At 36.4% G+C, this 24772-nt stretch overlaps 1 protein-coding gene across 16 annotated transcripts in view; it reads left to right on the forward strand.

Moving 5' to 3' along the window:
* The window catches only part of C2CD5 (C2 calcium dependent domain containing 5), a 91802-nt gene extending 67991 nt beyond the window's left edge, over positions 1–23811 (forward strand). For 5 of the 16 annotated variants that reach the window (XM_059886435.1, XM_059886436.1, XM_059886445.1 and 2 more), the window contains 11 exons: positions 673–736; positions 1124–1185; positions 1411–1509; positions 2135–2224; positions 2703–2790; positions 3855–3941; positions 15425–15475; positions 16372–16473; positions 17790–17980; positions 21642–21788; positions 22513–23811. In XM_059886435.1, coding sequence (XP_059742418.1) covers positions 673–736; positions 1124–1185; positions 1411–1509; positions 2135–2224; positions 2703–2790; positions 3855–3941; positions 15425–15475; positions 16372–16473; positions 17790–17980; positions 21642–21788; positions 22513–22644 — 1113 coding nt within the window. In that variant the 3' untranslated portion in view covers positions 22645–23811. Of the gene's footprint in view, positions 1–672; positions 737–1123; positions 1186–1410; positions 1510–2134; positions 2225–2702; positions 2791–3854; positions 3942–15424; positions 15476–16371; positions 16474–17789; positions 17981–19867; positions 19993–21641; positions 21789–22512 lie in introns of those variants that run through there. The other 11 variants (XM_059886440.1, XM_059886441.1, XM_059886439.1 and 8 more) reach the window with 5 other exon arrangements.
* Positions 23812–24772: the final 961 nt, after the last annotated feature.

Here is a 24772-nt window from a genome sequence, read left to right on the forward strand (position 1 = left end):
GTTGTGTTTGGAGAGTGCTTGAGATCTTGGTGTGAAATGTTTTGGGGAATACCACAGTTGAGGTATGGCCGTGACTGAAGCAAAGTGTAAGTGAAAGTGATTCTTGACACCTCAAGGGTATGAGATAGGACTTAGACCCCCAAGGTACAGAGGAATGTCTATATATGTCCAGTTGGATATGTTCACTATTTATAATTCACAACAGAATATTGAGATGTAAGAAAAATGGAATTTGTACTTATTCTTTTAAGATATACCTTTAAATTTATCCCTATGTAATTCTGTTTTAAAGCAGTTCCATATTTAGCCAAAAGATTTTTTAAAGTTACACTTTATTAGTTTAAACAGAGGTAGTGATTATTTATGTTCTCTTGTAAATCTTTTGAAACATGCCCTCAAAAAGTCTTGAGAAAAGGCTTGATTTTTTTTTAACCCAGTGTACTTTGTAATGTAAGATATTTCATTTAGAAGTATTTATAATTATTATTGCAGTAAAGTTTATAGATTTTAGAAAAGTTTTTTCAAATTTTATGCTTTAACTTAGGGGAAATGGCTCTACTTTTCCTTGACGCTTTATGTTTTCTATTTAATAAATAATAAAAATAATCTTAAAAATTTGAAATAACTATATATTTATTATTTATGTGATAGGTTTAATCTTTTCATTTTCAGATTGATGACACAGATGCTATGGAAGATGTACATTCTCTCCTCACTGATGTCCCACCTCCTTCAGGTAAATAGAGAAAAATTACCTGAGAGGAGACTAATTTTGCATATCAGTATTTCGGTTCATAATTGTTATAGCACTAACTTTAAAGGCTTTGTCAGTGTTACATTCTGTCATGTTCTTTGCTGCCCAAGATCAAAAACACAGTGTTTAAAAATATTTACATTAGAACTTGTGAGCTGATTTTTAATCCTTTTATGTTTATCATTACCCCCAAAACCATGCTGATTTATTAACGTGGTCTGAAGTTTCCCAGAGGTATAGAGTTTTAGAAGAAAAGAATGAGTAGATTTTACAGTTAGGACTTCATGTAATAATTGAAATATGTTATCCTTTAACAACAAGAATAAATGAAATAGTATCATAAGTTTTAACTCTAATTTATTTTGACAGGCTTTTATAGTTGTAATACAGAAATCATGCCTGGTATAAATAATTGGACATCTGAAATACAGGTAAACCTTTTATTCTTAATTTTAAACAAGTATAGCATGTGTGATTTTGGCAAGTTTTTTCTTAACATGTGTCTTCTTTTTACCTCCTTATTGCAATTAAATCTTATCTTTTTAGAAAATAATTATTATAGTAGTAGTATGGTAGTTATTGTTTATTTTATTTTCTGTTACAGTATATAGTTAAAAATAATGAAATGACATGCCATTATATCTTCCCATATTTAGATGTTTACATCAGTAAGAGTAATCCGATTAAGCAGCCTTAACCTGACTAATCAAGCCCTTAATAAGAACTTTAATGATCTCTGTGAAAACTTGCTTAAGGTAGGAAACTTCTGACTAACTATACCTTAGTTAAAATGCCTAAGGATCATGAGATTTAAAAAGAAAAGTGCTTGTATTGTCTGGAATACCTTGCACAGTGGTAGGGACAATTATTTTTATTTATTTGTCAGTCTTAACTTGCCACCAAGTAAAATGCCAAAGTTGTCCTCTCCATCCTAATATGCCATAGTATAAAAGATATATATTTTGAGTTATTTCATAGCTTTAAACTGCATAAAAATCTGTATTTATAAATTTTTAAAATCCCTCTTTCTTATGTTTTTATGACTTAGAAATATGACTAAATATTACTGTCTGCTCAGATATTAAAACTGTATTCATTTTTTAATATCTCCATTTTTTATTTTTTTAATTAATTTATTTTAATTGGAAGATAATTACTTTACAATATCGTGATGGTTTTTGCTTTATATCAACATGAATCAGCCATGGGTATACATGTGTCCCCCCCACCCAAACTGTATTCTTAATGAAAGAATAGACAAAACAGAAATGTTTTAATCTTTTGAATTTTATTTGCCACAGTAAAATATGCATTAAAAATCATTTTTTATGGATTTTTAAATTACAAGAAGTGATATTACTAATATTTTCTTTTGTGTAGAGCCTGTATTTTAAACTCCGGTCTATGATCCCCTGCTGCCTCTGCCATGTCAATTTTACAGTCTCTCTCCCTGAAGATGAATTAATTCAGGTAATTACAGTTTAGTCTATTATTAAAAAGATTTCTTTGATCTGTTTTAATATTATACATTTGCCATAATTGAGAAGTATAAACTGCTTTATTTCAAAATATTTTTAAACATGTTAGTATGAGTCAGACCTTATCTGTCCGTTTTACTTTTGTGAACTCTAGTTATCTAAAGGTGGAATCACATGTGTGTTCCAGCGTAATACCCACTGGGAGTTCTGTCTCAGTGTGACTTCTGCAGTCTCCATCCTTTAGAGAAGGTTCTTGAGCTTTTTTGGAATACCTAGGTTTCGGTGTACATGTTGGGCTTAGTTGTAGTCTGAATATCTGAGTTTATGTGCAGTTCCGGTTAAGAATCTTAACCAGTAAAACTAAAGGCAGATTAGCCAGTTTGTATAAGTTGTATGTAGTGAGAAAGATCTGTGAGAAGATGATTTTGGGAATGATTACTTCGCTCATCATATTGTTTCTGTGATTCTAGGTTACAGTCACAGCCGTTGCAATAACTTTTGACAAAAATCAGGCTTTACAGACTACAAAAACACACGCTGAGAAGTTATTGCAAAGAGGTAAACCTGTGGTAGATGGGAGTATGGTTCAGTGAAAAAAATATATTTGTCTGTTTTATAGTTCAGTGAAAAAATATAGAGGATAGGTAACTAAATGATATGTTTTTTGGTAAGATACTGTTACTTTTTCTGTTTTCTTTATCAGGATAACTGTATGGATAAGCATATGACTGGCTTTTTTTTGTTTCACACATGGATAGGTGGTTCACTGCTGATTACACAGAAAATGTGGCTGTTTTTTAGACTTAGATTGTATCATTAATTCTTCAGCAATTTAGAGGCTCTGAAAAAAAAGAAACTTTCTGAAGTTTAATGACTTGCTGGCTAAATAAATATCTAAAATATTTTAAGTTGAATATATTACACCTATATGCTGCTGCTGCTGCTGCTGCTGCTAAGTCGCTTCAGTCGTGTCCGACTCTGTGTGACCCCATAGATGGCAGCCCACCAGGCTCCGCCGTCCCTAGGATTCTCCAGGCAAGAACACTGGAGTGGGTTGCCATTTCCTTCTCCAATGCATGAAAGTGAAAAGTGAAAGTGAAGTCGCTCAGTCATGTCTGACTCTTAGTGACCCCATGGACTGCAGCCCACCAGGCTCTTCCATCCATGGGGTTTTCCAGGCAAGAGTACTGGAGTGGGGTGCCATTGCCTTCTCCGATTACACCTATATAGTATTGATTAAATGTCAGATTGAAAGATGTGTTAAATGATGATGTGTTCAGATACTTATCAAAAATAAATAGACAGTAACTGGTTTAAGTATTATAGAACTACTATAGTATCAATACAAAAGTAGGATAGTAATAATTATTAGTGAGTGCTTATTCTTTGAAAGGCATTGTGCTAAGAGGTTTATATGTATCATCCTTTCTAAATCTTAACAGTCCCACCTGGAAAGATAGCAACCACTCTCAGTGTCTGCACGTGAAGGTAGAAAGCAAGGAGAAAATAACCAGAATAAATTGAGTTGGGGAAAAATACATATATTATCCCAGATTCTTAATTTTTAAAAAATTAATAAGAGATCATTACATAGTAATTTATATTTTTTCTTGCTTCTCTAGCCTCTACAGATAATGAAGAACTTCTGCAGTTTCCCCTGGAACTCTGTTCAGATTCACTTCCTTCTCATCCTTTTCCACCAGCTAAAGGTTGGTTAAGCAAGAGAAATGCAAGCACAAATACTAGTTTCTAGATGCTTTTACTTGCTTCTTGATTGTAGGTGATCTTAACTTAATTTTGAAATGGAGATTTGTTCTTCATTCCCCATTGTATGTTTCTTCATGTTCATAAAGGGGAGGGAGTACTGTTGCTTTCATTTTGATTTCTCTAGTAATCTCATCATAACTTATTAAGGTAATTTTTCATATAATATTCTGTTCTAATACCTCAAATATATTAAAGTTTTATTTTCAGAGATTTGGATTTCCCAAAGTTAACTGTTCACATATGGTATTTTTGATATTTTTATCTGGTGAATTTTTTCCAGCAACATTGTAACCTCTTGCAGAAACTTCTAGATTTTCTTAGACAACAAAATACTTATTTTCTTCAGAAGCTATGTGGAGAGAGGTTTTGGGCAAGGATTAGTGCAAGTGAGAAAGGGATGAGCTTTCTGTCTTTCGGGTATCTTATATTTGAGGAACATTTTTTCAAATGCAAAATGATTATCCCTTAATTCAGTAACATTAGGTATATTTATATCTCTACAATCTTGGAGAAAAATGGGAGGTAGTTTTTTCCATTTCTCTTGTGATTTCAATGTAATTCTTACAAAAATTTCAGAATTACTGTACCTTATCTTAGAGCAGTTTATATACAATAAATGTTTGTGTTTTTCCTAAATTTTTTATTCTGAGAAATGATGCATTCATTATTTAAAATCAGATGGCCTTTCTAATGTTTACATTTTATCATGCATATGATTTCTATTTGTCAGTTACTTTATCTGATATGAAGTTAGTTATAATACATAATAGCTTTAAATTCACATTGTGTATATATCAGTAGAGTCTTTACTAAATCAGTTCAGAGTCTATGAAGATAAATAGATCTTGACTCATATTTTGGAGCTGAAAAAGTTAAGCTACTTTCAGATTTGGAACTTTCTAACATGGTTACCATGTGGTTCTTTTTCCTTTTTGTCCAAATAAAATTCTCATTTAGAACTTCATAGAGAATTTCTTTTAAAAAAAAAAAAAGAAGGGATAAATCCAAAGATAATCTGAGTTCAGATTTATAACTTAAATATAGCTTTTAGAACAAAAAGCAGAACAGTCTAGAATCTTCCTTGAACTGACTTCATAAGATTTTTTTTTTTTAAACATCTGCTTTCTATAGAAACTTACATTTAACACAGGGTTAGTTTCAAACTACTTTTAGTTTTCACTTAGTTTATCCTTACCCAGCAGTGGTGAGGAGGGGGCAACTAAAACCAATAACCCTATCAGCAATAAGGTTTGATTAGTTGCTAATCTATAAAAATATTTATTTGTGGAGTTGAGGTCCCTGTCAGCTCTATTTTACCATGTTGTTAATAGCTCCTGAAATCTGCGGAAGATTAAATTTAAACTCTGTAAATTAACCATGTCTATATTGATAACTTACAGTTTCAGTAATAGCTTTCAAAATGTTTTCAAAGGTAATTAAAACTAATGCTTTTTGTAGTAATCAGTGTATTTTGCACAAATGATACTCTGTGAACTGAAAAACAAAGAAGAATTTGAGCAGAATAAGTTATATCTAAACAATACCTAAAATATTTGCAGTTTATTTTAAGGAGCATGGGAAAGGGCCATAAAGTGGACTAATAAAGCAAGAGACCTGGCTTTTTTCTCATTTCTGCTCCTGATGATATCAGATGTGAGAACTTGGGCCAGTTAATCTGCAGTTAAGCCACTGAAGTCTCAGTTCTTCATTTGTAAAATGTGAAAAGATGAAGATTCTCTCCAGCCTTTAAAATTCTCGGATTTTTTTGAGTTTCTATGGTGTATGGTTCTTCAATTATTACTAAAAACAAAAGCTAAATTATGCCTGAGGTCACATTGAGCTTCTTTGAGTTCATTTTCCAAATAGCTTCAAATCAGTTAAACCAATGATTTTTAAACTCTGTCCCTCCAAACCCTAGAATTTCTTCAGAGGTGCCTTGTGGCCTTCCAAGAGGCAAGGTGTCGGGGTTAGTGCTGGCTCACCTACCTCTGAACTAGAGTAGCTTTGATTCACTGTGCTTTCTGTGTTCGCTTTCTGTGTGATTTTGTTAGAAGAAAGGGTTTCAAAAAGTTTGAAAATCACTGAATGAGATCCTGCTGCCTTTATCATCATCGTTGTCACCGTTATCAGCTTCATAATAATATCATCACATCTAATACTTTTACATATATATATATATAAAACTTTTAATACTAAGTACTTAACTGTAAAACCTACGTGCCTTTCTTTGAATGTTATATTTTAAATTCATCAGTGAATACTAAAAAGTTTACCTGTGCATTTTTTTTAAAGTCGTGTATACTGTGGTTTATGTTGCATGCTTACTTATTGTCTTTGCTTCCTGACGTCTCTCCAGGAGAACGTGTGCTATGCTATATACATTAGAAGAAGTTATTTCAAAATATTTTAGAAAATTTGAGGATAGAATGGCTTTTGAAAGGTAGGAAACATGTAATAATAGAGTGTTATATCATGAATGTAGTAGCTGAGTATTTTAACATGAAGACAGGCTTTGAATAGAGAATAGAAATATCTGGAAACAGTTAAGCTTAGCAGTTTAGAGGAAATAGGTGGGAGATAGAAAGGCAAGGATGGGAAATAAATGTTAAAAAAAAAAAAAACTTTACTTTCTTTCTGCAACCAGAGGCTTAAAAATTGACAACTGATATGATAAATAAATATAGTTTTTATAGTTAGGTCAGTTAGCTAAGCTGACTGAGGTTTATCTTTTTTAATTCTGAAAACTTTGAATACTAATTTATTTTCCAAGTTCTCATCACAAATGAGATGATTTATGAAAATTTTTATTTTTTTAGTTGACAGAGTAGTGTCAAGAGCTATGCACAGTATGTTTATTAATACTTCCATCTTTTCACTTGTAGATAAACCTTTACTTATCTTTTGGTGTTACTGAAAATGAGAGACTCTTTGAAGAGAATATGTTTCAATTATGTGTATTCTAATTGACTGTGTAGAGTAAGCCTGGGCCTGAGTTGTCCATCCATGTTCAGTTTTTTTCCCCTTCTATGTTTTGTTATACTTGGTTTTGTTTCTCAAGGTAAACAAAACAGTTTTGATGTGTGTCTCAAATTATGGTTGATTTCATGTTACCTTGCTAGTTATCTTGATTTTTCTGATTTGAAATATCAAAAAGTAATTTTTGATATTTAAGTAATTTTAGTAATTTAAGTAATTTCTTAAAGAACATTATCAAGTGAAGGTCATCAAAATTCTCTGAATACTGTGAGGAACAGAGATGATGTGGCATCACCATAAATTACTTTTTTTTCATATGAACCTGTGTTATAAGAAAAAAAGATAACAATAGCAATTTTTTAAAATTTTATTTTATTTAACTTTACAATATTGTATTGGTTTTGCCATATATCAAAATGAATCTGCCACAGGTATACATGTGTTCCCCATCCTGAACCCTCCTCCCTCCCCATACCATCCCTCTGGGTCGTCCCAGTGCACCAGCCCCAAGCATCCAGTATCGTGCATCAAACCTGGACTGGCAACTCGTCTCATATATGATATTATACATATTTCAATGCCATTCTCCCAAATCATCCCACCCTCTCCCTCTCCCACAGAGTCCAAAAGACTGTTCTATACATCAGTGTCTCTTTTGCTGTCTCGTATACAGGGTTATTGTTACCATCTTTCTAAATTCCATATATATGCGTTAGTATACTGTATTGGTGTTTTTCTTTCTGGCTTACTTTACTCTGTATAATAGGCTCCAGTTTCATCCACCTCATTAGAACTGATTCAAATGTATTCTTTTTAATGGCTGAGTAATACTCCATTGTGTATATGTACCACAGCTTTCTTATCCATTCATCTGCTGATGGACATCTAGGTTGCTTCCATGTCCTGGCTATTATAAACAGTGCTGTGATGAACATTGGGGTACATGTGTCTCTTTCCCTTCTGGTTTCCTCAGTGTGTATGCCCAGCAGTGGGATTGCTGGATCATAAGGCAGTTCTATTTCCAGTTTTTTAAGGAATCTCCACACTGTTCTCCATAGTGGCTGTACTAGTTTGCATTCCCACCAACAGTGTAAGAGGGTTCCCTTTTCTCCACACCCTCTCCAGCATTTATTGCTTGTAGACTTTTGGATCGCAGCCATTCTGACTGGCGTGAAATGATACCTCATAGTGGTTTTGATTTGCATTTCTCTGATAATGAGTGATGTTGAGCATCTTTTCATGTGTTTGTTAGCCATCTGTATGTCTTCTTTGGAGAAATGTCTATTTAGTTCTTTGGCCCATTTTTTGATTGGGTCATTTATTTTTCTGGAATTGAGCTGTAGGAGTTGCTTGTATATTTTTGAGATTAGTTGTTTGTCTATTGTGTCATTTGCTATTATTTTCTCCCATTCTGAAGGCTGTCTTTTCACCTTGCTTATAGTTTCCTTTGTTGTGCAGAAGCTTTTAAGTTTAACTAGGTCCCCTTTGTTTATTTTTGCTTTTATTTCCAATATTCTGGGAGGTGGGTCATAGAGGATCCTGCTGTGATGTATGTCGGAGAGTGTTTTGCCCATGTTCTTCTCTAGGAGTTTTATAGTTTCTGGTCTTACGTTGAGATCTTTAATCCATTTTGAGTTTATTTTTGTGTATGGTGTTAGAAAGTGGTCTAGTTTCATTCTTTTACAAGTGGTTGACCAGTTTTCCCAGCACCACTTGTTAAAGAGATTGTCTTTAATCCATTGTATATTCTTGCCTCCTTTGTCAAAGATAAGATGTCCATATGTGCGTGGATTTATCTCTGGGCTTTCTTTTTGTTCCATTGATCTATATTTCTGTCTTTGTGCCAGTACCATACTGTCTTGATGACTGTGGCTTTGTAGTAGAGCCTGAAGTCAGGCAGGTTGATTCCTCCAGTTCCATTCTTCTTTCTCAAGATCGCTTTGGCTATTCGAGGTTTTTTGTATTTCCATACAAATTGTGAAATTATTTGTTCTAGCTCTGTGAAGAATACCGTTGGTAGCTTGATAGGGATTGCATTGAATCTATAAATTGCTTTGGGTAGTATACTCATTTTCAGTATATTGATTCTTCCAATCCATGAACATGGTATATTTCTCCATCTATTAGTGTCCTCTTTGATTTCTTTGACCAGTGTTTTGTAGTTTTCTATATATAGGTCTTTAGTTTCTTTAGGTAGATATATTCCTAAGTATTTTATTCTTTTCATTGCAATGGTGAATGGAATTGTTTCCTTAATTTTCTCTTTCTATTTTCTCATTATTAGTGTATAGGAATGCAAGGGATTTCTGTGTGTTGATTTTATATCCTGAAACTTTACTATATTCATTGATTAGTTCTAGTAATTTTCTGGTGGAGTCTTTAGGATCATGTCACCTGTAAACAGTGAGAGTTTTACTTTTTCTTTTTCAATTTGGATTCCTTTTATTTCTTTTTCTGCTCTGATTGCTGTGGCCAGAACTTCCAAAACTATGTTGAATAGTAATGGTGAAAGTGGGCACCCTTGTCTTGTTCCTGACTTTAGAGGAAATGCTTTCAATTTTTCACCATTGAGGATAATGTTTGCTGTGGGTTTGTCATATATAGCTTTTATTATGTTGAGGTATGTTCCTTCTATTCCTGCTTTCTGGAGAGTTTTTATCATAAATTTTTATGGCACTTTCATAATATTTTTCCCCTTCATTAATATCTATATGTCAATTTTTTTAATATGTCACTTCACTCTGAAATGGTTTTTAAGAGAATTTTAAAATCATATATATTTTATGAAGTGAAAGTGAAAAAAGATTGAGCAAATATAGTAAAAATAGAGAATCTGAGTAAATTAATCTGGGTAAAAGATGTGTATAATTTTTTTATATAAAAGATTAGCATATTGCTTTAGTAGATACACATTTAAAGACCTGAATCTTGAGATATTAGATACCATATTGTGGGACTTTAAGAACTTACGTTAGACAAACGTGTGTGAATCATATACCACTATATACACACACATATATAAATAGATATCAAATACTTTATAAATCTAATCTATATCAGGATAATGGTTTTCACTAAAATTCTGAGAATTTAAGGCTATAAAAGTGTTTAATTGAGTCACTTTTAGTGTTTGTATACTGTTGGATGAAACTGTATAGAGGAAACATTTTTTTATTACTCCCTACCCCCCATGCTTATTTCTGCTGTCACTTGGCTTTATGCTGGGGTGGTATCCTCACGTTCAGTTGCATTAACTAGAGGCTGGGAGGAGTTCTCTTTTCACTGAGCAGTTGCTGACTAATGTGACAAACATAGGTCACATTCTGGATTTCAGTAAAAAAGAAAACTTACACCCCTCAATGCATTGTACTCCATAATTAGGTATCCACATTGGAACCTTTTTCCTTTATTTTTACAGTAGACTATTGGAGTTTACTTTTTTGTTAAACCAAATTTGATTTTAAAATATAGTTTAATATTTTAAACTTAAATGACTTGCTTTAAATTATTGTAAACTAGTTATTAGAAATATAAATCTATAAGAATTACAGAAATTAGCTTTTAGTTTTTCCTACCAACTAATGGTTCTGAATTCTTACAAGTATATATAATTCTTTATATTAACTAAAGTTTTTTTATATTAACAGTTCATTGCATGTCTGTTTTTTCTCTCTTATTTTTTAAGATATATTTAGTCACTATGACCAAATGGTGGGCTTCCCTGGTAGCTCAGCTGGTAAAGAATCTACCTGCAATGCAGGAGACCCCAGTTCAATTCCTGGGTCAGGAAGATCCCCTGGAGAAGGGATAGGCTACCCACTCCAGTATTCTTGGGCTTCCCTGGTGGCTCAGATGGTGAAGAATCTGCCTGCCATGCGGGAAACCTGGGTTTGATCCCTGGGTTGGGAAGATCCCCTGGAGGAGGGCATGGCAGCCCACTCCAGAATTCTTGCCTGGAGAATCCCCATGGACAGAAGTGCTTTGCAGGCTACAGAGTTGGGCAGGACTGAGAGACTAAGCACACGTGACCAAACGCTGAAAGTGTGAAAGTGAAGTCGCTCAGTCGTGTCCGACTCTTTGCGACCCCACAAACTGTAGCCTACCAGGCTTCTCTGTCCATGAGATTTTCCAGGCAATAGTACTGGAGTGGATTGCCATTTCCTTCTCCAGGGGATCTTCCCAAACCAGGGCTCGAACCTGGGTCTCTCACATTGTAGACAGACGCTTTACCGTCTGAGCCACCAGGGAAATCTATTAAAAATGCTAAATTTTCCTTGTTATTGGTGGCCACAGCAATCAGTAGGGGATCCTGAAAGGAGAAAGATACTGAGGGGAAAGAGAATGAATAGGAACTCTATAAAGAGTGGAAAATGTGAAAATTGCACCTAAGAAGTGTGAAGGAAGCAAAGAGTTGGATGAAGAAGTAGAGATAGGGAATCTTAGCTTCTTCAAGGCAGCCCGAGGGCAGTAAAAGCCAATCAGGAATCGAGGGAGTGAAAAGCAAAGAAAGTTGAATTGGGCTACTGACCAAAACCCAGGATTATTTGGGGAAAAAAGATAACAAAGGATAGTAGTGAGAGGAGTGAATGATGGGGACTAAAGAAGAAAAGCAAGTGGGTTAAGATACTGTACACCTTTAATTGGAAGTTTTAATGATTCAAATAGGGCAACTAATTGTCTTTTGTCATATATGTATTATCTGTGTATTCTAGTTGAATTTTTTTCTTCTAGTGAAAAACAACTTATATTTTTCTCCATGCCTTAATAATTTTTAACTGTAATATGTCAATTTCATTATCAAACCACCAATATTTGAAGACCATTAGGGTCCAGGTATATACTGAATGTTTACATACATCATTTGTCTCACTCAGTCATTAAGCCAGATACTGATCAGTGCATTAAGGAAATGCCTAAAGGAACATAAAACCAAATTTTGATCATCATAGTTTAAAACTGAGCATGTTTAAATAGGAAAATAAAGCAATATAGTTTAGAGACTCCAGATTGCACATAGTTTTATCTGCCAGAGAATCTTTTCAGAGTTTGCAGGAATTTTTTCAGCTTTAATACTTTTCTTAGGGTGACAGGAAAAGAATGTCTCAAAGACTTTTTTAATTATTCAGAGCAAAGATGATCTGTAAAATTTAATGATAGTAAATTGTCAGAAGAGTAGTCAGTGTAAGACTTTATCGTGACTAGTACATCCCTTTGTCATTGGTATGACAGATTGTTTAGGAGGATGGAGGCATCTCAAACTTCGGAAGCACTGGCAGGGGTATAATTGAAGGAGGAAGAATTCTTGCTACATTTTCTTTTTGTTTTTCATCTGTATGCTCATTTCCACTAAACCACTTTAATCTGGATTAATCCCCCTCCCCACTCTGCTCAGGCCTGTTAAAAGTCATTAGAGTATACTAAGGAAATAGTTCTATATGTTGTTCTGCTTGCCTTGTTAACTTTCCAGCATTGTTTTTTTTTTGAGGGATCATCACTATCACTTAGTAGATTTTTTGAATAGCAAAATTGTATTCAGTGGGCAAGGAAATGGTAAGAGAACTGGGTTGCTGTGTGGCTTGATTTAAACTCTCTTTGCGGCTTCAGTGGGGACCTGACATACGAAGTGTTTGTCTCAAAGTCTTCCACAGAGATATACAAATGGCCAGAACTGAGCATTGGCTCCCCAGCAAAGCCTCAAGGACATTTAAAAAGTTTCTACTTCTGAGTATGAAATCTGTTGCCTTTTTAAAGTACTGGCTTAGAGATTGCATGGGGCTTCCCCGATGGCTCAGCAATAGAGAATCTGCCTGCAGTGCAGGGAACAGGAGATGCGGGTTTGACCCGTGGGTGGGGAAGAGCCCCTGAGAAGGAAACAGCAACCTACTGCAGTTTTCTTGCCTTAGAGAATCCCGTGGACAGAGGAGCCTGGTAGGCTATGGTCCATGGGGTCACAAAGAGTCAGACACAATTGAGCATGCACGCACTAGAGATTGCAGAGGGCTTCCCTAGTAGCTCAGACGGTAAAGCATCTTCCTGCAATGCAGGAGACCTGAGTTCGATCCCTGGGTCGGGAAGATCCCCTGGAGAAGGAAATGGCAATCCACTCCAGTATCCTTGCCTAGAAAATCCCATGGACAGAAGAGCCTGGTAGGCTGTACAGTCCATGGGATCACAAAGAGTCAGATACTACTGAGCAACTAACACACACACCACCAGAATTTCTGCTTTGTCAGTGAGCCAGACAGCTAATGTCTATGCCACCTTCTCTTGAAAAGGCTGTTACCTGGGAAGCCAAACAGTAATCAGAAGGGGCAGAGAGCCTGAGGTCATTAGATGTTTGAGGTGTTCAGACCAGTCCAAAGTGCTGAAGTCCACAGGACTAGCTTCTCTTGGGCCTTTTCTCTGATGGAAAAAAATGAGTGTCCAGGCAAACGTGGCAGAAGGTGAACCTGCTCTCCTTCAGTGAGGTCAGAGGTCTCCTGACTCATTCACATTTGAGGGCTGGGAATAAATACTTTTGCTCTCTTGGTTCTCTTCTTCTCCACTTTTGTAAAACTTTGGGGAAAGTAGTAAGTGTAGTAAGTGTACATGATAAAAAATTCAAACCCTGCAAAAAGACCACATTGTCCAAAATAAAGCTCCCTTCTCCCTTCATTTTCCTTCCCAAGAGGCAAGTGCTTCTAATAGCTATATTGTCTCTCTTTGCAAAGATGTTCTATTTATCCTTAAAAAAAAAAAAAAAAACACAGATAATCTACAGACCATTGTATACCTTTACTTTTTAACACTTGACATATTTGAAGATGGGAGCAGATAGATTCTACATGTATAAGCTCTTTTTGTGGACATTTCATATACAGTTGCTACCAGGGAATTCCATATTGCCAAGATAATATGAAGGTATAGAGGATAATTTAGTCATTTTCATGTTTTCTCTTAGCTTCCTCTCCCTTCTTCCCATCCCCACACGATAAAACTAGGGTCTTTAATGCCAACTGTATTTTCTGTGTCTGTACTCAGTGAGGCTGTGCTGCCCAGGACCTCTGGGAGTCCTGGAACTCTCCTGGGATATGTGAGCCTGGGGTGGGCCACTTACTTTCCCAGCTTCTGCATTGGATCAGCTGTTGCTAGAAATTGAGTGTCAGTTCTGTTTAGTCTTCCTGCTGTAGGTCCTGTCTCCTTCTGGGCTTCCAGTACCCCTCAGGATCCCGAATCAGGAGGACACTCCCTCGAGAACTTCATGATGGTCAGGGCACACCCAGTGTGATCCCCTCACAAGTCATTTTGTGAACTTCTCCTCATGATCCCTTTTATTGGACAGCTGTGTATCTCAAGAGGAATGTTGACCACTGTACTCTCTCCAGTATTAGCTCGTGGTCACTAGCCTTAGGGAAAAAGAGGTGGAGTGGGGATGGGAGATATGTCATTGTCCCCCAGTTGGCAGATACATTCTGTATACTTCTGATTTTTGAAAAGTACAACTTTTACAAATTTAAGAATATTACCCCCAAAATCACCATATGACACAGACACAAAAATATTATATATTTACTTATTACTTAGTTTATAATAATAAAAAATGGCTGACCCAAATTATTCTTAGTGTTTTTATGAGTTATTTCTGTCTTGGCAACACTATATATCTTCAGTTATGAGATTCTTAGAAACAAAAATTCAAATATGCTAGTGTGGGTAGAGCCTGAAAATTAGAAATAGATGATGACTTTTTTTTTTTTAATGTAGTGCTGTTTGAATTGTACAGTTCCTTAAATATCTATGATAAAAATATAAACTTTCAGGAAGAATTCAAGATGTTGCTTTTGTGAGCGTACTAGAAAGGAGGTTATAGTTTGGGATTCCTAGTTATTTCTGTGAAAAGTAGTCACCTTTTAGTTCCATAAAGTCATGATAGTTTCAGAGGAAGCTGTTGAAAGTGAAAGCTTTGAATGAGGGGGTTGGTGGTGAGGTGGGTGGGGCGGGGCTAATGTATGGTGTGTGTTTATCTATGAGACACAGGTCATTGCTTTGTCTGTAGCTCTTAATCTTACTGGCTTTTCCCCCATAGACATTTACCTTCCCTCTTTCATTTCAGATTTTCTTCCCAGTACATCGACCCTTTTCTCTGTTCAGGTTTCCCACATCCTGCTTCCGTCCCGCTAACATTTGTTACTGTGTTGGTATTTTCTAACATGTAGACTTTCTGGAACTTTCTTTGTGTTATAATAACAAGTAATCTTTCTTGGCATGGTGTTTATTAACCGAGCTAGTTTTCATATATCAATAGAAACTGCCATTTTAAACCTAAGTACTTCTATTTGGTTTGCTTTTATAATGAGGCCATAAAAATTTTCTCCTATTCATCTGGTTTTTAGAGAGTATTAACCAAGAGCAAAGAGATACTGGCTTGTACTTAGCATCCAAGCTAATGTTGTTCATATTGTCTTACTAGAACACCTGGAGAGTGCAAGTTCTAACTCAGGTATACCAGCTGCACAGAGAGGTGAGTTTGTCTAATGAAGCCAATAGTCACCAAAGGTGTGAAATTCTAGCGTGGTGGTGCATAAGCATACAGACATCGAAGAAGTGCTCTGGACAATGGGATAGACACCAAAATGTGGCTTTGTTGTAGTTAGATTGTGAAATTCAAGTAATATTTACGCCATCTAGCATTTTAGTAGTGTCCCAGTTTCTAAATATAAGACTTTAGCTTTTTAATATTATTTTTTAGCTCAACAGTAGTAAAAGATATCCTTTGGAAAAGGAGAACTTGTTGGGCTCACACTTGATCCTCACTCCATGTTAATAGAAGTTTTGTTGCCAAAATCAGATGTGGAAATAGAATATTCATAAAAATGACCCTTTGGCTTCCTTGTTACTACTGGTAGAAAGAAGATCGTTTGCAAAAAATAAGTTAACTAGTGATTTTTTTTCATGTATCCTTTAGCATTTGATTCTCATTATTTATTTATTCATTTATTTTTTTGATTTCAGGGCAAAAACAGGGCAAGGAATTACTCACAAAGTTCTGATTGTAAATTAAAGTCCTAAGTATAAACAGCTAAAAACAGTGTAAAATAAAAACAAGGGAAAGGAAGTTAGTTAAAACGCAGCACGTGACCCTTTCCTTGATCTTGGTAGACCCGCTTCTGTTCCCGCTAAGAGACCACACAGCTCTGACATCACCAGAGATGCTCAGCCAACCGACAACTTGGCTTTGGACAGATCAGTGTCTAAAGCTTGATTCTTTACTATCTCTCTCAACCTGACTTGAAAAGGACCACCTTTCCCCCTAAGTTACAGTTAAATTACATCATCGAGAGGAGTGTTGTGATGAGTAAGAGACGTCATCCATATTTTTTCTTTGTTTTTTCTTTTGTTTTCTGTCTGTGTTTTCAGCAACGTCAGTTGATTACAGTTCCTTTGCAGACAGATGCAGCAGCTGGATAGAGCTCATTAAACTGAAAGCTCAGACCATAAGGCGCGGATCAATTAAGACAAGTAGGCGGATGTTTCTACCACGTTGTGATTTGAGAAGCATATCCGTGATTTCCCAGTGGTGAAGGCTGGCCCTGACTACTCAGTAATAACATTGCCAATCAATCATGTGTTGGAGTGTGAAAGCTGCAGATGCTAATTGTCATTTAGCAAAAGCTTTTGAAGGGCCTTTAGATGTTTAAATTGTAGCTGCAGGGTTGTGTTGTTAGTATTTTATTTTAGGAAGGTATTCTTAGATGTATATAAATAGATATTATGTCACATAGTGGAAGGAAATTAATGAGCTTTTATTGAAGAGACTCTTTCAGGGCCCAAGGTACTCGGTAGTATATGGCATCTGTCAGATTACTAAGAGTAATGTCTAGAGTGAGAGTAGAAGGTATCTCCAGAGAGAAAGTGGCCAACTCTTACCTCACTGCTAGACTCAGCATCAGGACTAAGATTTTTTTTTTTTTTTTAATCTATACTCCATGTGTTTTGGTAGACTTTGAGGTAAATGTATTTGAGTGAAAGAGTTGACATTAAAGGGAAGGAACTGTATTTAGGGGGAAGCTCACAGGCTATGAAACCAACCAGGTCTGGTTTTGAATCCTAAAAGTGTCATTTTAATAGCTGTGTGACCTTGGCAAGTTATTTAAGTTTTGTGAGCCTCAGTTTCCTCGTGTGTTAAATGGGGATGACAACACCTATGTCGCTGCGTTGCTGTGAAAATTACACACACACACACGTGTGTGTGTGTCTGGTTCATGGTAGTTATTTGATAAGCAGTAGGTATTTGTTATTTTATGAACAATTAACTTTTAGACAGCCAAGGTCATTTGTTAAATTTTTTAAATGACAACTTTGATCGAGAAGGTTTGGAAAAGAAACCTGCTACAACTAGTTAAGATAAGGTTTATCTACAAGTTGACAATGAAGAAGTCGTCTGAAAAAGAGATGGAAAAACTGCACTGGGAAATGTAACAACTTTCACACTCTCGTAATAATTTGTTCCTACAGCAGATTTTTTAATGCTCTACCGCTTTTTCTTTGTCTTCACTTTATAACGATCATTGTGTGTGTAGCTACACCGCATCGACATTTTCTTTTGCAGGAATGCCATTTTTCTTCCCAAAGATTCCATTCCAGCATTTCCTCTTACGTTTTTCTTTCTCTCTCTATTTGTAACTGCATGCAGTGCATGATAATTTCTTTTCTTTCATGACATGGCTTAGCCTCACAGACAGCTGAATGTTGTCACCACTTATTTGGAAACACTAGGGAATCATTGAGTCACCAACATGTGATCTTGATGCTTTCTCTTCTCTTTCCAATTTTAGCAGTGACAGTTGAAAAAGCAAGTCCAATGGGTGAAGGAAACTTCCGGAATCGTTCTGCTCCCCCTTGTGCAAATTCCACCGTTGGGGTTGTTAAGATGACACCTCTTTCTTTCATTCCTGGAGCAAAAATAACAAAATATCTTGGGATAATTAACATGTTTTTCATTCGGGAAACCACTTCTCTACGTGAGGTAATTTTATAGTTGTTATTTCATTGTGTGTGTGAATTTTCTGTGGTTGAAAGTAGTAGTATCAAAACTAAACATGTTTCAAATTGTTTTTTTGCCAAAAGTAACACACACACACACACACACACACTTTTTGCCATAACCTGTCTGGATTGGCTGTAGATTAGGCTCAGATGGTAAAAGTGTCTGCCAGCAATGCAGGAGACCCAGGTTCAATTCCTGGGTCAGGAAGATGCCCTGGAGAAGGAAATGGCTGCTGCTACTGCTAAGTCGCTTCAGTTGTGTCTGACTCTGTGCGAACCCATAGATAGCAGCCCGCCAGGTTCCCCGGTCCCTGGGATTCTCCAGGCAAGAACACTGGAATGGGTTGCTATTTCCTTCTCCAATGCATGAAAGTAAAAAGTGAAAGTGAAGTCGCTCAGTTGTGTCCAACTCTTAGAGACCCCATGGACTGCAGCCTACCAGGCTCCTCCGTCCATGGGATTTTCCAGGCAAGAGTACTGGAGTGGGGTGCCATTGCCTTCTCCAAGGAAATGGCAACCCCACTCTAATATTCTTGCCTGGAAAATTCCATGGACAGAGGAGCCTGGTAGGCTATAGTCCACAGGGTCGCAAAAAGTTGGACGTGACTGAGCGACTTCATTTTCACTTTCAGTATTATCACAAGAGTTGTGTTGGGTTTAAATTCATTTGTTATTAGAAGTTACAGATCCTTATCAGATGGTAAATTAAAAAAAATAAATGTATCCATGTTTGATAGAGGTTTAAAACAGCCCTGAAAGAATAGCTTAGTTTCTCAGTAGGTATTTGCCTGAGATGGATTTAAATGGCAATTTTTAAGAGTTCACATTAAATAGTAGGGGACTGTATCCTGAATAGATGTCTTTGGAGGTTTTTTTATATCATTTAGTTCTGTCGTTTTCTCCTGACAAAGAAGGAGGCTGCTTGTTTTCTCCTCTAGCCATCAGTGTTATTTGTTCAAGTTCTACCTCACACTGGGTATCATTAAACTTTAATTTGTTTTTTAAGTAACAGCAGTTATAATCTCTTGCTTGATGAGGTCAGAATTAAGAATCAGAGTCAGCCTATTATATCTTGCATTACAGAAGAATTTAAACTCAGGAAAAGATTATATTTCTATTTGTCTTATGTTTCTTGAGCAGGGCTGCTAAACAAATTAATATAGTGAGTAGGGAAAATGTTTAATTATTTAAATGTGAAACCCAATAAACTCTTCAAAATTTACTTTAGCAGAAGTTTGTATTTTTTAAAAGTGTGTCAATTATAAACACAACTTAATTGTGTTTTTCCCCCCCTTGTTTCACCAGCAGTGTTTCTATGCCTTCTTGGAAATGGCAGCCTGCTTACTAACTCAGGCTCACCCTCCTGCACCCAGCAGAGTGCCTGGTGCAGAGTAACCACAAGCCGTTTTTGTGTAAATGAGGGAGTGACTTCTGACAGATTAATTAATTAGATAGATGTTTCCTTTAAGAAAAATTATTTTTATAATCATATTCTAACTGTGTTGAGATGGAAAAGAAACTATCTCGATATTCTCAAAAACCTTTTAATATAGAATTAAAATAGGCAACACTTAAATCCATTGAGGTTTGACAAATTTGGGTTTGAGAAGCTGTCATAGATTGGTGAATTAACCTTTTCCAGTTGCACATGGATATTATACTGTTGAATGCGTAAAATTTTCTTTCCAAAGTGTCTTTTCAACTGCTGAAGCAACCATACCCCGAAATGTTGCTTCACAGATTTTCCTTCAACAGAGATTTATAATACCAGCTGTAATATAGTTAATAGTATAATATGTAGTATATGCATGCATGTGGGCTAATTTGCTTCAGTTGTGTCTGGCTGTTTGCAACCCCATGACTGTAGCCCACCAGGCGTCTCTGAACATGAGATTCTCAAGGAAAGAATACTGGACTGGGTCGCCATATTCTACAGGGGATCTTCCTGACCCAGGGATTAACCCACATCTCTTACGTCTCCTGCTTTGGCAGGTGGGTTCTTGACCACTAGTGCTACCTGAGAAGCCTGTATATAGTGTAATATCTGAAATCTGTTCATTCCTTGTTGAGTTATTTGCTTTCAATTACATAATATTAGAATTTACCCCTCTGTAGTGTCTTTTACTCTAAGAATTTTTTGATTTTATATGTAAGAGGAAAACTGATGAAAGTAGAAGAAAAGACTGTCCTGGACTGTGATTGAGTCAGAGGGAGGCTGAAGCAACTCCTTTAATTCCTTAATGACAAACTTTATGTAGGATCCTGTAGCTTTTCAGAAAAATGTGACCTAGACAAATGCTTTTTCTAACAGTGTATTAAATTTTGCCCTTACCTTCCAATTTGAAGTTGGAAATTTCTTCCTAGACTGTAAAAAACCTTCAGTAAAATTTGTGGGAAATTTAGATTGTAAAGCGTTCTAAGCTATCAGCTAGCCTTTGGTTTCTGTCTTGTTTGGTTTTGAACACTGCAAAAGTTCCCCAAATTGTTGGATTTCCTTCCATGACAAATATGTATAGATCACTGGGTACATGCCCCTGTTGAAACAGGTGTTAGCGTATATAGTTGTGAGCATGGCAGATGCGGTCCCTGGCATGATGGAATTTAGTGGAGTAAATCATCATCATGTGGTGAATAGATAGCTCTTAGTAATAGTAAGTCATATAAAGAAATACAACAAGGGCTCTCAGAGAATATTAACAGGACAATGTAATTTAGGTCTGATGGGGTAGATTGCCAGAGAAGGCAATAGCACCCCACTCCAGTACTCTTGCCTGGAAAATCCCATGGATGGAGGAGGCTGGTAGGCTGCAGTCCATGGGGTCGCGAATCAGACACAACTGAGCGACTTCACTTTCACTTTTCACTTTCATGCATTGGAGAAGGAAATGGCAACCCACTCCAGTGTTCTTGCCTGGAGAATCCCAGGGATGGGGGAGCCTGGTGGGCTGCCGTCTATGGGGTCACACAGAGTCGGACACGATTGAAGCGACTTAGCAGCAACAGCAGCGGGGTAGATTGCTCTGAAGAAGTCACGTGTAAACCAGGACCTGAAGAATTGAGTATGAGTTACCCTGGTGGAAAATTGGGTATGGACCTTTCATGTACGATGACCCCGAGGCTGGAAAAGGTGTCAAACCTTCAAGAAACTGTAAAAGACAAGTGTGACTTGGAACATGGTTCATTTTCAAAGTGGGAGATAGGGATAGCAGGGAAGTCTCATTGTGTATATTTACCATCAATTTATTTGAATGATGACGGGAACAGCTTCATAGAGGGAGGTGTTGACGGTGGAGGAACAGTTAGAACTCTTGCTCTGCCATCTGTCCACTAGCTCTGTGTTCCACCTTCATCATGGACACATCACATGAGCTTCAGTTTCATCGTCTCTAAAATCAAGATAGTAATCCCTGTTGGGATTATGACACACCTTAATGACTGAACACCAACAATAATCCCTGTTGTAGACATGTGTTAGGTAAAGGTTTTTCATTCATGCAACAGATCTGCATGGTGAAGGAAATTAAAAGGACCATCCATTATAGTAAGATCACTTAAACTGTTTTAATATATATTCTTTGATGTTTTATGTACATTCATTTACCCAGGTATATAGTTTGGTTTGCTTGTGCATTGTCCTTTAGGAAGGTGGGGTCAGTGGTTTTCTCCATGCTTTTATCGCTGAAGTGTTTGCAATGGTGCGTGCACACGTGGCTGCGCTGGGAGGGAACGCTGTCGTCTCCTACATAATGAAGCAGTGTGTCTTCATGGAGAATCCAAACAAAAACCAGGTGAGGTGGAGTTAAAAACCTCTGATGGGGAGACCCTACGAATTCACCCTATGGCCTTTTCACCTCCCATCCGCCTCCAAAAAAGAGAATTGTTCCTCAGAGCTCTTTGATTCCAGAGGCTTAAAACATGTTTTAGTAAATATTTTGGTAACTGTGGTCATACATAGGTCAGGTGTTGTTTTCACATCCCCAGTGACTAGTTAGTAGTCTGAAATACCTCTGGAAGTTTTGCTCCTAAATTACTTTTCCCACCACCTTCTTAGGGGGGGTGTTTTTGGGATCCAGTGATGGCTAATGGAGGACAGTTAAAGATGCCCTGTGGTTTGAGCTGTGATGCTGTCCACTTCTGACTGCCCTGCTGGTAAAGAGTACATCCTGATGGGGCCACACTGTTAATTCTAATAAGTAATATAATTTTGTTAATGAGGATAGGGGAGTGTTACTTAGGTTAAATTTTAGAATAGATTTCTCTTATCAGCTTTGTTAACATAATAATTCACTTACAACTGTTAAACATAGTCCTTTAAAAAATTAAATAACTATATTAATGAATTTTTTTGTTTCCTTTCCTATGCATTGCCTTCTTAGCCTTTGCTCATTTTTTTCTTGAACTGTATGCCTGTTTCTGCTCTACAGAAACAGTAGAACATAAACACTGCCCCCAGCGTAACAGGAGAGTATGAGCGTGTTACTGAAATGTGACTGAAATGTGTTATTCTTTTAGGCACAGTGTCTTATAAACGTCAGTGGTGATGCGGTGGTTTTTGTTCGTGAATCTGAATTAGAAGTGGTGTCTACTCCGCAGCCTGCTGCCAGTTGCCAGCCCTCATGTACTGGAGGAGAAGTCACAACCTGAAGTCAGTTAGAAAGAGCTCAACTAAATGACATTCATCAATTTCCTTTGTCATTCATTTATCGTACTAGACATAAAAAATGAACTTAATATGAGAGAATTAAGAAAGAATTGATCCCATATGAGAATGTTTGATTTGAATGGGATCGCTTGGAGGCATGAGAATTTTCGAATCTTGACGTTTTTTTTAACCAAGGCTAGACAGACAGGCCTTATGGAGGCTTGACTCCCCAGGAAGTTCAGATAAATTTCTCTGAGAACTGTAGCAAAGATGCAAGCTATTTATAATTTATGTTGATTTTAATAAAATCGTAATTTAAATTATCAGGAAATTAGGCTAGCTATCCTGGTGTAATTTATAAAAATTAAGCAAGAAATTAACAAATTGTTAATAAATAATCTGATTTGAGGAATGTATGGGGAAAATGGAGAAAAGTTTTCAGAAAACTCTGAGTTTATTAATGTGTTATTTTGATGAAGAATCTGGTAACAGCTGAAAGGGAAAAGTACTTTAGCCATCTTTGAAAAAGGAGTTAAGCTTCTGTGACTTGTATCTTAATTGCTGCAAAAGTAAAATCTGTTTATCAGAGCCAATGTCCTTTTATCGGAAGCTTAATAATATCTCTAAGGAAGGAGGCAAAAATTACTATATAACTTCATTTTTACCCAAGTTTCAATTTGTGTTTAATTTTTCTGGAAGGGGCTTGGCTTCAACTGGGAAGAACAGGCCAATGAGTTTTGTTGGAGTAGTTAAAATATGATTGATCTAGTTGGAACATAAAATTATTTTCTAATAAAGTCATACTGAACTCTTACAAATAAACAGAATTTTAGTACTATCTTATTAGGGGTTTGGGGTGGTGAGGTAGACTGTATTTGGCATAGAATTTGGAAATGTAACTTGAATGTAAATATGCTGCAGAATGTTGAATGTATAGATAGAAATACTTTTTTTTTTGTCAATGCCAAATACATATTACAGATGAACCTTTAAAAGTACATTCCTCCTTTGGACAATAAAATTTCTTTTTAAAACTCATGATTTTGCTCTTCCAGGATAACAACTGCCCTAAAGATTAGGAGTCATTTCCTTGTTATCACAGGTGTCAATATTTTTCTGTATTTTGTTTATAATTTTATTTTTTAAATAAAAGATTTTATAAACTGGAATATTCCTAAATCTGTTTTTTTGCCCCTTTGTAGTATTGTCAGTGGTCAGAAACCACTTTCCATATGATCATCTTCATTTCTTTAGTCAACAATCTTCTGTTGTATGTCTGTTCTTCATTTGGAGGAGAAATACACTTGTAATTGTGCCACTTTCGTTGTTGGTGGTAGGAAACCTGCACGGTTAAGTGAGAAAATGTGTGTAGCTTGGGATGAAGGTGGCTTCCCCAAGAGGATAATACTTAAGCTCATTCTGGAAAAACAGGTACTTGGAATTGACTGACTTGTTCATAGTTTTATCCATCCATACAACAGCTATTTTGTGATTCCTGAGTATGTTTCTGAGTTCTTTCTTGACAGGGGCTTAATAATGTAGCTCACTGGTTGAGTGCCTGTTTTGTGTCATATCCTGTGCATGTTGTTGTTGTTCAATCACTAAGTCATGTTTAACTCTGCGACCCCGTGGACTGCAGCATGCCTGGCTCCTGTCCTCCACTACATTCTGGAGTTTGCTCAAATTCATGTCAGCTGAGTCAGTGATGCTATCTGCTAGTTGTCTGATCCTCTGCTGTCCCCTTCTCTTTTTGCCTTCAATTTTCCCCAGCATCAGGGTCTTTTCCAATGAGTTAGCTCTTCCCGTCAGGTGGCCAAAGTATTGGAGCTTCAGCAACAGTCCTTCCAATGAATATTGAGAGTTGATTTCCTTTAGGTTTGTGCATGTACCTTATTACTAATGTTTAAAACATAATACTGGCTGTTTTTGTTTTACCTTTTGAGACCAAAATGTATTTCCATTTTGGTCTCAACATTTGGATACTTAACAGAGGCACAGACTGATTTCTAGAAAAGCTAGAGTTTCTATAACTACTCAGGTTTTCTGTCTGCTGACACAGGCCATTTGCTCAATGTGGGTCACATGTGAGGTAGTCAGCCCATGCCAGAAATGGCTCCTTCTGGAAAGGCT

The sequence above is a fragment of the Bos taurus genome, chromosome 5 (assembly GCF_002263795.3).
Source record: "Bos taurus isolate L1 Dominette 01449 registration number 42190680 breed Hereford chromosome 5, ARS-UCD2.0, whole genome shotgun sequence".
NCBI lineage: Eukaryota > Metazoa > Chordata > Mammalia > Artiodactyla > Bovidae > Bos > Bos taurus.